This window comes from Salmo salar, chromosome 01, assembly GCF_965601325.2.
Source record: "Salmo salar chromosome 01, fSalSal1, whole genome shotgun sequence".
In the NCBI taxonomy this organism is placed as follows: Eukaryota; Metazoa; Chordata; class Actinopteri; order Salmoniformes; family Salmonidae; genus Salmo; species Salmo salar.
Window position 1 is genome coordinate 19,665,001 of NC_138291.1, and position 12,988 is coordinate 19,677,988.

The following is a 12,988-nucleotide window of genomic DNA, read 5'->3' on the forward strand; positions in this document are numbered from 1 at the left end:
CCAACATCTACATAGCACTAGCATCCAACATCTACGTAGCACTAGCATCCAACATCCATATCAGTATTACTCTGAATAGTCTCACACACTCTTCACTGAACCAGACAGGGACTTGCTTTGACATGAGTGTTAATTATCTAGCTCGTTATCTATGTGTGTGAGTATTTACCACTTTAGTTCCTACTCTGTTCTCGTCACGATTACGAGCTAAATAACAGTCTGTTTTCATGGTAAACCATTACAATTCATGAGTACTTTCCCCTCCACAGCTCAGATCAGTGTGTTTGTTTAAGTTGGTTTATGAAAGCTGGAATTAAGGCCTGCCCTTCTGATTGCAGCCCACATTAACATCACTGTGAGAGTGAATAACACTAACACCACAGGAATTAGAGAATAGAGAGGGAGAAAGTTGGACTGCAGAAGAAAGAGTGATAGAGGGATAGAGTTACACAGAAAGAGACAGAAAGGGGTGGAAAGAGAGAGACAGAGAGAGAAAGAGAATAGAGGGATAGAGGGAAATAGACTGTGTTTGCGTGTGTGTTTGTGTGTGTATGTGTGTGTGATTATCCGTGTGTTTGGTGTGGTCCTCAGATACGAGCTGCTCAGACGTAAAAGCCGTCAGCCGCTGGCCGCGCAGGCCCCGGCAGATCTCCATCGCTGGTTCAATGTTTACGCCGGAGACAAATTGTTTCACCAAGATAAAGGCCTTAGCAGGTGAGATTACCAAAATTAGCTTTAGAGCAAACCGCCGCCACTGTGTACAGAGCTGTTTCGCGCTCCGATGCCATCTTTTAATGCCGCTCAAAGATACATTAAGCAAATATTCAAATAATTTAATTATTTTGTGCTAATCTCTGGCTGGCACTCGGCAGCAGCTGATTTTGTCCCTGTGCTTGCTAAAAGGCTTCTCTCTCCACTACTGACGTTTACTCTAGCTTCAAGTTAGACACTTTTAGATACATAAGCAGTTTAAGCAGTTTTCTGGACTTTCACTGCTATGCTGGCCTAGATTGTTCATAGTGGAAATATAATCAATTGACGTTTGTGTTAGCCCTTGTTGCTAGTAATTGTTTTGCATTGGCCTAGATATTGCATCCCTTTTGAAACAGGATGTGTTTTGGTACAGTATGTGTGTGTGAGTGCATGTGTGCGTGTCTTTGTATGTGCCTGAATGCAAGTGTGTGTTGTCTAACCTTTGCCTGGTCCATTTCGACGCTGTAGGTTCACATGGTACCAGTACCAGTTACTGGTCTATAATGACGTGGGCTACTCTACAGGACAGCTGGCTACGGGTGTTACCCTGGCAGGAGTACCCCTCCACCCGCCCTCTCTGTCTGTCCAGACCATCGACCATACATCCATACACATCAGCTGGACAGAACCCTGTAAGAAGCTATATTTAATACTGTCATGATAGTCTGAACTAGAACTGTTATTCACATAAACAGGACCTTATTCAGTAGGGTAGGACGAGACTACTATGCTGTTCTAGGAACCTTTTCCATATTGTCATGTTACATTTTATATTTTAGTAATTTAGCAGGAGCAATTAGGATTAAGTGCCTTACTCAATTGCACATATACATATTTATCACCTAGTCGGCTCAGGGATTCGTACCAGCAACCTTACGGTTACTGGCCCAACTCTCTTAAATGTTAGGCTACCAAACGCCAAATGTTGATTATGACAATAAGTTCTCTGTCAACTGTCTCTCTCCACCCCTCAGCTCTACAGGATCTCCAGGGTGAGGTGGAACTCTACACACTCAGGGTCGAATCCTCTCACCTCAGACGAACTCTGACCTTCCCACCCGGGGTTGATTCCACGGTGATAGGTGACCTGCAGCCCAACACGCACTACAGGGTTTCCCTGCAGGTGTCCAATGGGGCTTACAACACTTCTAATATCGAGGTCAACTGTACTACTGAAGATGGAGGTGAGAAGGGTGTGTGTGCGTGCTGTGGATGGGTGGTGTTGTGAAATGTGTTGGAGTGTATTGTGAAATAACAGGTCCCAGATCAATAGAAGGTCCCAGTGATTCTAATACCACACCAACGCTATTAGCTCTGACCAGCACCTGAGTTTGTCAAACTCACCTAGAGCAGGGTTTCCCAAACTCACCTAGAGCAGGGTTTGTCAAACTCACCTAGAGCAGGGTTTCCCAAACTCACCTAGAGCAGGGTTTGTCAAACTCACCTAGAGCAGGGTTTCCCAAACTCACCTAGAGCAGGGTTTCCCAAACTCACCTAGAGCAGGGTTTCCCAAACTCACCTAGAGCAGGGTTTCCCAAACTCACCTAGAGCAGGGTTTCCCAAACTCACCTAGAGCAGGGTTTGTCAAACTCACCTAGAGCAGGGTTTCCCAAACTCACCTAGAGCAGGGTTTGTCAAACTCACCTAGAGCAGGGTTTGTCAAACTCACCTAGACCAGGGTTTCCCAAACTCACCTAGAGCAGGGTTTGTCAAACTCACCTAGAGCAGGGTTTGTCAAACTCACCTAGAGCAGGGTTTCCCAAACTCACCTAGAGCAGGGTTTCCCAAACTCACCTAGAGCAGGGTTTCCCAAACTCACCTAGAGCAGGGTTTCCCAAACTCACCTAGAGCAGGGTTTCCCAAACTCACCTAGAGCAGGGTTTGTCAAACTCACCTAGAGCAGGGTGGGGCGGGAGGAAGCAGGGTGCTGGTCAGTGCTAATCGGGTTGGTGTGGTATTAGAATCAATCCTCCAGACCCTAACCTGCAGAGATGGAGTCAACACCGGAGCCATGGAAACCGAGACCAAGACCAGGCCCCTGGAATCCTACATCCAGATACCAATACTCCACCCCTTAGGAACCACATCGAGACCAAGACTCCACCCCTTAGGAACCACTTCTAAACCAAGACTAGAACCCTTGAGAACCACATCTAGACCAAGACTCCACCCCTTAGGAACCACATCTAGACCAAGACTCCACCCCTTAGGAACCATATCTAGACCAAGACTAGAACCCTTGAGAACCACATCTAGACCAAGACTCCACCCCTTAGGAAACACATCTAGACCAACACTAGAACCCTTGAGAACCACATCTAGACCAAGACTCCACCCCTTTGGAACCACATCTAGACCAAGACTACACCCCTTAGGAACCACAACTAGTTCAAGACTAGAAACCTCAAGAACCATATCCATGCCAATAACATATCCTTTAGTTACCACATTCAGAACCAGACCAGAACTCTCAAAAACCCCTTCTAGGCCATGACTCAACCCAGAAGGAACCATATCTACATATCTAGACCCAGTTTATCACCAACTACATCTACACCAAGACCCAACCCCTCTAGAACCACAACAACTCACCACGACTTAACCCCTCTAGAACCATAACAACACCACCAAGACCTAATCCCTCTAGAACCACAACACCACCACCACCATGACTGAACCCCTCTAGAACAACAACACCACCACCACAACTTAACCCTCTAGAACCATAACACCACCACCATGACTTAACCCCTCTAGACTTAACCCATCTAGAACCACAACAACATCACCACCATGACAAAACCCCTCTAGAACCACAACAACACCACCACGACTTAACCCCTCTAGAACCACAACAACACCACCATGACTTAACCCCTCTAGAACCATAACACCACCACCATGACTTAACCCCTCTAGAACCATAACACCACCACCATGACTTAACCCCTCTAGAATCACAACACCACCACCATGACTTAACAGCACCATGAATTAACCCCTCTAGAACCACAACAACACCACCACCATGACTTAACCCCTCTAGACCCACAACACCACCACCACGACTTAACCCCTCTAGAACCACAACAACACCACAACTTAACCCCTCTAGAACCACAATACCACCACCATGACTTAACCCCTCTAGGACCACAGCAACATGACCACCAAGACCTAACCCCTCTAGAACCACAACAACACCACCACGACTTAACCCCTCTAGAACCACAACACCACCACCAAGACTTAACCCCTCTAGAACCACAACAACACCACCACGACTTAACCCCTCTAGAACCACAACACCACCACCAAGACCTAACCCCTCTAGAACCACAACACCACCACCAAGACCTAACCCCTCTAGAACCACAACACCACCACCACCACCACAACTTAACCCCTCTAGAACCACAACAACACCACCACCACGACTTAACCCCTCTAGAACCACAACAACACCACCATGACAAAACCCCTCTAGAACCACAACACCACCACCACCACCACGACTTAACCCCTCTAGAACCACAACACCACCACCACCACGACTTAACCCCTCTAGAACCACAACACCACCACTACGACTTAAACCCTCTAGAACCACAACAACACCACCACCACGACTTAACCCCTCTAGAACCACAACAACACCACCACCATGACTTAACCCCTCTAGAACCACAACAACACCACCACCATGACTTAAGCGCTCTAGAACCACAACAACACCACCACGACTTAACCCCTCTAGAACCACAATTACACCACCACAACTTAACCCCTCTAGAACTACAACACCACCACCATGACTTAACCCATCTAGAACTACAACAACACCACCACGACGTAACCCCTCTAGAACCACAACAACACCACCACGACTTAACACTTCTAGAACCACAGCACCACCACCACGACTTAACCCCTCTAGAACCACAACACCACCACCACGACGTAACCCCTCTGGAACCACAACACCACGACTTAACCCCTCTGGAACCACAACACCACGACTTAACCTCTCTGGAACCACAACACCACGACTTAACCCCTGTCGAACCACAACACCACGACTTAACCCTTCTGGAACCACAACACCACGACTTAACCTCTCTGGAACCACAACACCACGACTTAACCCCTGTCGAACCACAACACCACGACTTAACCCTTCTGGAACCACAACACCACGACTTAACCCCTCTGGAACCACAACACCACAACGTAACCCCTCTGGAACCACAACACCACAACTTAACCCTTCTGGAACCACAACACCACGACATAACCCCTCTGGAACCACAACACCACGACTTAACCCCTCTGGAACCACAACACCACCTGCAAATAGACCTTAATATCTATGTTGTACTTGTAGTAGTAAATAAATAGAATTCCATACATTCTGAAAAATGCGTAGAGAACCTTTAAATAAAAAAAACTAAACAAACAAGCCCCAGACCAGGACCCAACCTCTTCCGATGAAGTGTTTGGTGTCAATATGCATGTCTGTATGTTTTGTGTGTGTGTGTGAGCGTGTGAGCGTGTGTGTGTGTGTGTGTGTGTGTGTGTGTGTGTGTGTGTGTGTGTGTGTGTGTGTGTGTGTGTGTGTGTGTGTGTGTGTGTGTGTGTGTGTGTGTGTGTGTGTGTGTGTGTGTTGTAGTGTCAGTGTAGTATGTGTGAGTGTGTGGATAGTGTAGTATGTGTGAGTGTGTGAATAGTGTAGTATGTGTGAGTGGGTGTGGAGTCCAGTGAGTGTGCATAGAGCCAGTGGGAAAAAAAGGGGGTCAATGTAAATAGTCAGGGTAGCCTTTTAATGAACTGTTCAGCAGTCTTATGGCTTGGGGGTAGAAGTTGTTCAGGAGCCTTTTGTTCCCACACTTGGCACCTCCGGTAGAGCTTGCCGTTCGGTAGCTTAGAGAACAATCTATGAGTTTGGGTGGCTGCAGTCTTTGACAATTTTTAGGGTCTTCCGCTGACAAGTTTTTGAGGATCTGAGGGCCCATGCCAAATATTTTCAGCCTTCTGAGGGTGAGGAGGAGTTGTCGTGCCCTTGTCAAGACTGTGGTGGTGTGTTTGGACCATGGCAGGTCCTTAGTGTTGTTGACACTGAGGAACTTAAAACTCTCAACACACTCCACTACAGCCCAGTCGATGTGAATGGGGGTGTGCTCGACACTCCATTTCCTGTAGTCTACGATCAGTCTTGCTGACGTTGTTGTCCTGGCGCTACACTGGTCTCTGACTTCCTCCCTATAGGCTGTGTTACCATCGTCGGTGATCAGGCCTACCACCGTCATGTCGTCGGCTATCTTGATGATGGGGGGGTAGATCAGCTTTAATATTGCAGATAGATTGTGACTATCTGAATCATTTCCAATCCCCCATATATTTTCAGGTAAATATAATATATTTTTATTTAACTAAGCAAGTCAGTTAAGAACAAATTGTTATTTACAATGACAGCCTACCCTGGCCAAACCCTCCCCTAACGCTGCGCCAATTGTATGCCGCCCTATCGGATTGTGATACAACCCGGGATCGAACCAGGATCTCTAGTGACGCCTCTAGCACTGAGATGCAGTGCCTTAGACTGCTGCGCCACTCGGGAGGCCCATATTTTTCTTCTTTATTATTTTCCCCTTAACCCTACCATCCCTCCCCTAATTGGCCTTGTTGGCCCTTAACCTGTTGAAAGGTCTTACTCATATCAGCTACGGAGAGTGTCATCACGCAGTCGTCCAAAACAGCTTTCCTCAAATCGAGCATAGAAGGTATTTAGCTCGCCTGGTAGACTTGAGTCACTGGACAGCTCGCGGCTGGGTTTGTAATCCGTGTTAGTTTGCAAGCCCTGCCATATCCGACGAGCATCAGAGTCGGTGTAGTAGGATTCCATTCTTTATTGACGCTTTGCCTGTTTAATGGTTCGTCTGAGGGTGTAGCAGGATTTCTTATAAGCGTCCGGATTAGTGTCCCGCTCCTTGAAAGCAGCAGCTCTAGCCTTTAGCTCAGTGTGGATGTTGCCTATAATCCAGGATTCTGGTTGGGATATGTACGCACAGTCACTGTGAGGGCGATGTCGTCAATGCACTTATTAATGAAGCCATTGACTGATGTGATACATTTCTCAATGCCATCGGATGAATCCCGGAACATATTCCAGTCTGTGCTAGCGAAACAGTCCTGTAGCTTCACCTGACCACTTCTGTATTGAGCGTGTACTTCCTGTTTGAGTTTTTGTTTGTGAGCATGAATCAGGAGGATATAGTTATGGTCAGATTTGCCAAACAGAGGGTGACGGAGAGCTTTGTATGCATCTCTGTGTGTGGAGTAAAGGTGATGTAACGTTTTTTTGCCTCTAGTTGCGCAGGTGGCATTGTGGTAGAAATTAGGAAACATGGCAGTTTTCCTGCATTAAAATCCCTGGCCTTTAGAAGTGCTGTCTTTGGGTGAACATTTTCTTGTTTGCTTATGGCCCTATACAGGTCGTTGAGTGCGGTCTTAGTGTCAGCATCAGTTTGTGGTGGTAAATAGACAGCGACGAAAAATGTTGATGAAAGGATATTACAGTTCTTCAGATCACGTTGATAGTCTCGAACGGAGCTCGTGCAGTTTATTCGCCAATAGAACGTGCAAGAGGAGGTTTATCCACTCTCCAACGTAGTCTCATCTGGTATCCCGCACGCTGGCTTTTATAGCACCGCCTCCTCCAAGTGTCGGGGATTTGGGCCTGGTCCGGAATAATCAATATGTCCTTTGCCCCAGACTCATTGAAGTAGTAGTCCTCATCTAAATCAAGGTTAGTGATAGCTATTCTTACGTCCAGAAGCTCTTTTCGGTCATAGGAAATGGTGGCGGAAACATCATGTACAAAGATAGTTATGATACACTATGTTGGGTTGCGTCAATTCGAATCTGGTATCAGAACAAAATAGTTAGCACAGAGTAACTTCTGATTTCTTTGTACTTTAATTAATGCAAACACTTGAATGGTAAATATGATGTTCGTATATACGGTCTCACTGTAACACCACGCAGGGCAGACAGAGAAGAGAACGACACATCCTTTGTTCTTCCTTAAATGCTCTGACAGAGATAGTTCCCGCTCACTGCTGGCCTGTCAGAGGGAGGATGAGCATGGTTTAAACTTACTCATCCTATCGTTGGCGTGCAGGTTGGTCCCAACCTTGTGATGCACTTCCTGTACACTCTGAGCCCGTTATTGTATTTCAGTATCAAGTGGTTTCTTATGTGACTCTAGTTTGAGAAACAGCCTTCTGCATGCCTCAACAGTTTTACCCCCTATTTAGCCACACAAGCATGTAGCTTAACAAAACAATAGAACATATTGATACATGTGCTGATGTAAAAGATAATTATTCCTCACAACTATCGGAGCTCCCGTTATTTAGAACGGAACGGAACTTTATTTCACAGCGCATGTATTTTTTGTAACAGGAAAATGTTGCCCTAAATGTAGAAAAAGAAGACCCAGACCAAGGCCAACCATCTTAAAACATCATCTTCCTAAACATGAACCATTGCATGCCCATCTGGCTTCCATTTAAAAAGCCAGATCCCTTCACACTACAAAGACTACAGTGTTCTTTAATACCATTAGCGTAGACCTAGACCACGACCATGGTCTCCAGTGTCTTAAGATCAAGACTCCATCTCTGTAGGTACTGTGGGTTTTCTCTTATCTTTCTCTCTTTCAATTTTTCAATTTAAATATAAGGGGCATTACACTCACAGAAGTTCCAAAAGAATAAAGACATTTCAAATGTCATATTATGTCTATATACAGTGTTGTCTCTCTCTCTCTCTCTCTCTCTCTCTCTCTCTCTCTCTCTCTCTCTCTCTCTCTCTCTCTCTCCCCCTCCCTCCCTCTGTCTCTCTCTCCACCTAATCAGATCAGCACAGTAAAAAGTGCATTAAAAACATTAGAAAGTTGTTAGCTGCTAAAAGCGGGCCACGGGTCATTTAGCTTAGAGGCTCCAGGGGTCCTTCCATTACATTATTCTACTGCCGTAAGGCCATAGATCTGTAACCACTGTTATACACACACACACACACACACACACACACACACACACACACACACACACACACACACACACACAGTCACACACACACAGTCACACAGATAATTAAAAAACCAGGCGCACATTTTGAGTGTGTGTTTTTATGTGAATGTGTGTCTGTGTGCCTCCATTCATGTGTTTGTGTGTCTGGTGTTGAGTCTAGCGTTGATAATGCTATCGTGGAAGTGAAATGTAGTGCACTGGGTTGGGTTTGGGTAAGTGTGTTAGGAGGGAATGAATTGGGTAAGTGTGTTAGGAGGGAATGAATTGGGTAAGTGTGTTAGGAGATAATTAAAAGTGTGTTCCCACTAAGAAGAATCATTTGGAGATGTTAGTCATTTTGTCTCACTCTATCTGGGCCGCTGCTCTGTGGGCTGGGCTGTGTGATATCACAATGATCATTAGATGAATGTTACATGGGGAAAGTGGCAATATTCTCACTGTGAATCAGTCAGTCAGTTAGTTAGGTAGACACAGGGTTTAATTGTGTATGCGCTGGCGTAGGAGTAGTTACTCTCTTCAGTGTGTGTAACAGCAGGACTGGGTTTCAGAGAGACTAGCCCAGTTAACCCCCTGGCCCTGCCTTGTGCCTCTCTTTGTCCTCGCAATCTACAGGAGAGATTCAATATCCCACTACAGGCTACTAGCACACACACACTTTTTCTCTCTCTCTCTCTCTCACACACACACACACACACACACACACACACACACACACCACACACACACACACACACACACACACACACACACACACACACACACACACACAGGTTTTTGTGATGTAAAAGAATGAGACAAAGATAAATCATGTCAGAACTTTTTATACCGTTAATGTGACCTATAATGTGAACAATTCAATTGAAAAACAAACAGAAATCTTCGAGGTGGAAAAATGAAAAATAAAAACCTTACAATAACCTGGTTGCATAAGTGTGCACACCCTCTTATAACTGGGGATGTGGCTGTGTTCAGAATTAACCAATCACATTCAAACCCATGTTAAATAGAAGTCATTACACACCTGCCATCATTTAAAGTGACTCTGATTAATCACAAATAAAGTTCAGCTGTTCTAGTAGGATTTTCCTGACATTTTCTTAGTTGCATCTCAGAGCAAAAGCCATGGTCCGCAGAGAGATCCCAAAAAGACTGAGTGCTGTAATAAAATCAAAAGGTGCTTCAACAAAGTATTAGTTTAAGGGTGTGCACACTTATGCAACCAGGTTATTGTGAGTTTTTTATTTTTTATTTTTCCCCCTCAAAGATTTCAGTTTGTTTTCCAATTGAATTGTTCACGTTATAGGTCACATTAAAGGAAGAAAAAGTTCTGACATGATTTATCTTTGTCTCATTATTTTACATCACAAAAACCTGGCATTTTAACAGGGGTGTGTAGACTTTTTAAATCCACTGTACATGTCTTTCAAAGATAATTTGTAAAAATCCAAATAACTTAACAGATCTTCATTGTAAAGGGTTTAAACACTGTTTCCCATGCTTCTTCAATGAACCATAAACAATTAATGAACATGCACCTGTGGAACGGTCGTTAAGACACTAACAGCTTACAGACGGTAGGCAATTAAGGTCACAGTTATGAAAACGTAGGACACTAAAGAGGCCTTTCTACTGACTCTGAAAAACACCAAAAGAAAGATGCCCAGGGTCCCTGCTCATCTGCGTGAACGTGCCTTAGGCATGCTGCAAGGAGGCATGAAGACTGCAAATGTGGCCATGGCAATAAATTGCAATGTCTGTACTGTGAGACGCCTAAGACAGCGCTACAGGGAGACAGGACGGACAGCTTATCGTCCTCGCAGTGGCAGACCACGTGTAACAACAACTGCACAGGATTGGTACATCCGAACATCACACAGGTACAGAATGGCAACAACAACTGCACGAGTTACACCAGGAACGCACAATCCCTCCATCAGTGCTCAGACTGTCCGCAATAGGCTGAGATGCGCTGGGCTGAGGGCTTGTAGGCCTGTTGTAAGGCAGGTCCTCACCAGAAATCACCGGCAACATTGTTGCCTATGGGCACAAACCCACCGTCGCTGGACCATACAGGAATGGCAAAAAGTGCTCTTCACTGACGAGTGACGGTTTTGTCTCACCAGGGGTGATGGTCGGATTCGCGGTCATCGTCGAAGGAATGAACATTACACCGAGGCCTGTACTCTGGAGCGGGATCAATTTGGAGTTGGAGGGTCCATCATGGTCTGGGGCGGTATGTCACAGCATCATCGGACTGAGCTTGCTGTCATTGCAGGCAATCTCAACGCTGTGCGTTACAGGGAAGACATCCTCCTCCCTCATGTGGTACCTTTCCTGCAGGCTCATCCTGACATGACCCTCCAGCATGACAATGCCACCAGCCATACTGCTCGTTCTGTGCGTGATTTCCTGCAAGACAGGAATGACAGTGTTCTGCCATGGCCAGCGAAGAGCCCGGATCTCAATCCCATTGAGCATGTCTGGGACCTGTTGGATCAGAGGGTGAGGGCTAGGGCCATTCCCCCCAGAAATGTCTGGGAACTTGCAGGTGCTTTGGTGGAAGAGTGGGGTAACATCTCACAGCAAGAACTGGCAAATCTAGTGTAGTCCATGAGGAGGAGATGCCCTGCAGTACTTAATGCAGCTGGTGGCCACACCAGATACTGACTGTTACTTTTGATTTTGACCCCCTTTTGTTCAGGGACACATTATTCAATTTCTGTTAGTCACATGTCTCTGGGTCTTGTTCAGTTCATGTCTCAGTTGTTGAATCTTGTTATGTTCATACAAATATTTACACATGTTAAGTTTGCTGATAATAAATGTTTTTGACAGTGAGAGGAAGTTTCTTTTTTTGCTGAGTTTACATACACACACACACACATACATACGTACACACACACACACACACACACACACACACACACACACACACACACACACACACACACACACACACACACACACACACACACAGACACACACGCACACATATACACACACACACACACACACAGTCGTCTGTTTTCTTTGAGTATGTGGAGGGGATAGAGAGATGAAGAGGGAGAGAAAGGCAGAGATAGAAAGAAAGAGTGATTTTTAACTGGTGTTTTAACCTGTGTGTGTCACCCCCCAGAGCCAGAGGGAGTGTTTCCTCCAGAGGTGGTTCCAGTAAACAGCAGTACAGTGCGTGTGCTGTGGTCTCCCCCTGTACAGCCTAACGGAGCTGTGACTGAATACTCTGTCTATCTAGACGGGACTGTACATGCTACTGCTGATAACACATCAGGATCATACTTACTGGGAGGACTGCTGCCCTTCACCGTCTATGACATAAAGGTACTGTAGTACACAATCACTCACCTCCTACAGGTTTGAATGACTTCTGTGTTTGATGGTGTACTGTTTTGTGTGTTTTTATGTAAAAAGTGAGGGTGTGTGTTTTGTTGTGTATTACAGGTGGAGGTGTGTACTGTGTATGGGTGTGTAAAGAGTAACGCTACTCAGGTGACTACAGTGGAGGATCTACCTGCCGACATAGCACCTCCACACATACAGGTGCTCAGCCCCAGGTGAGTTAGCCTCTGTGTGTAAGTGTGTGTGTGTGCATGCTTGCTTGTGTGCAAGTGTATATGTGTGCGTGTTCAGGAATGCATGTGTTTGTGATGGTGGACAAAGCCAGAAGCCTTTCACCCTCTCTCTCTATCTCTCCCTCTCTCTCTCTCTCTCTCCCGATCTCTCTCTCACTCTCTCTCACTCTCTCGCGCTCTCTCACGCTCTCTCACGCTCTCTCTCGCTCTCTCTCCCTCTCTCTCTCTCTCTCTCCCTCCCTCCCTCCCTCCCTCCCTCCCTCCCTCCCTCCGTCCCTCCCTCCCTCCCTCCCTCCCTCCCTCCCTGTCTCTAGCTTTCTCTACCTGTCATAATCAGGAGGTGTGTAACTTGTGCCCCAGTAGAAAACTAACCACAGATCGATGGCCCTGACATGTCCCTCTCTGGCCTACATGAGCCCCAAACACTTCATTCATTCGCCACGCTAGATTTGCCAAAGTGGAATTTAATCAATAGTTAATTCATTAATTCTGACGCAAGCTACGTCCGGCCCAGAGAAAGAGTGGGAGAAACAGAGAGAGTGAAGGAGAAAG

At 46.0% G+C, this 12,988-nt stretch overlaps 1 protein-coding gene across 1 annotated transcript in view; it reads left to right on the plus strand.

The window, feature by feature from the left end:
- Positions 1-12,988, plus strand: part of ush2a (Usher syndrome 2A (autosomal recessive, mild)) — a 477,069-nt gene that overhangs the window by 338,388 nt on the left and 125,693 nt on the right. The window contains 5 exon segments of the mRNA XM_082957499.1: positions 592-714; positions 1,222-1,385; positions 1,728-1,937; positions 11,983-12,185; positions 12,306-12,418. Coding sequence (XP_082813625.1) covers positions 592-714; positions 1,222-1,385; positions 1,728-1,937; positions 11,983-12,185; positions 12,306-12,418 — 813 coding nt within the window.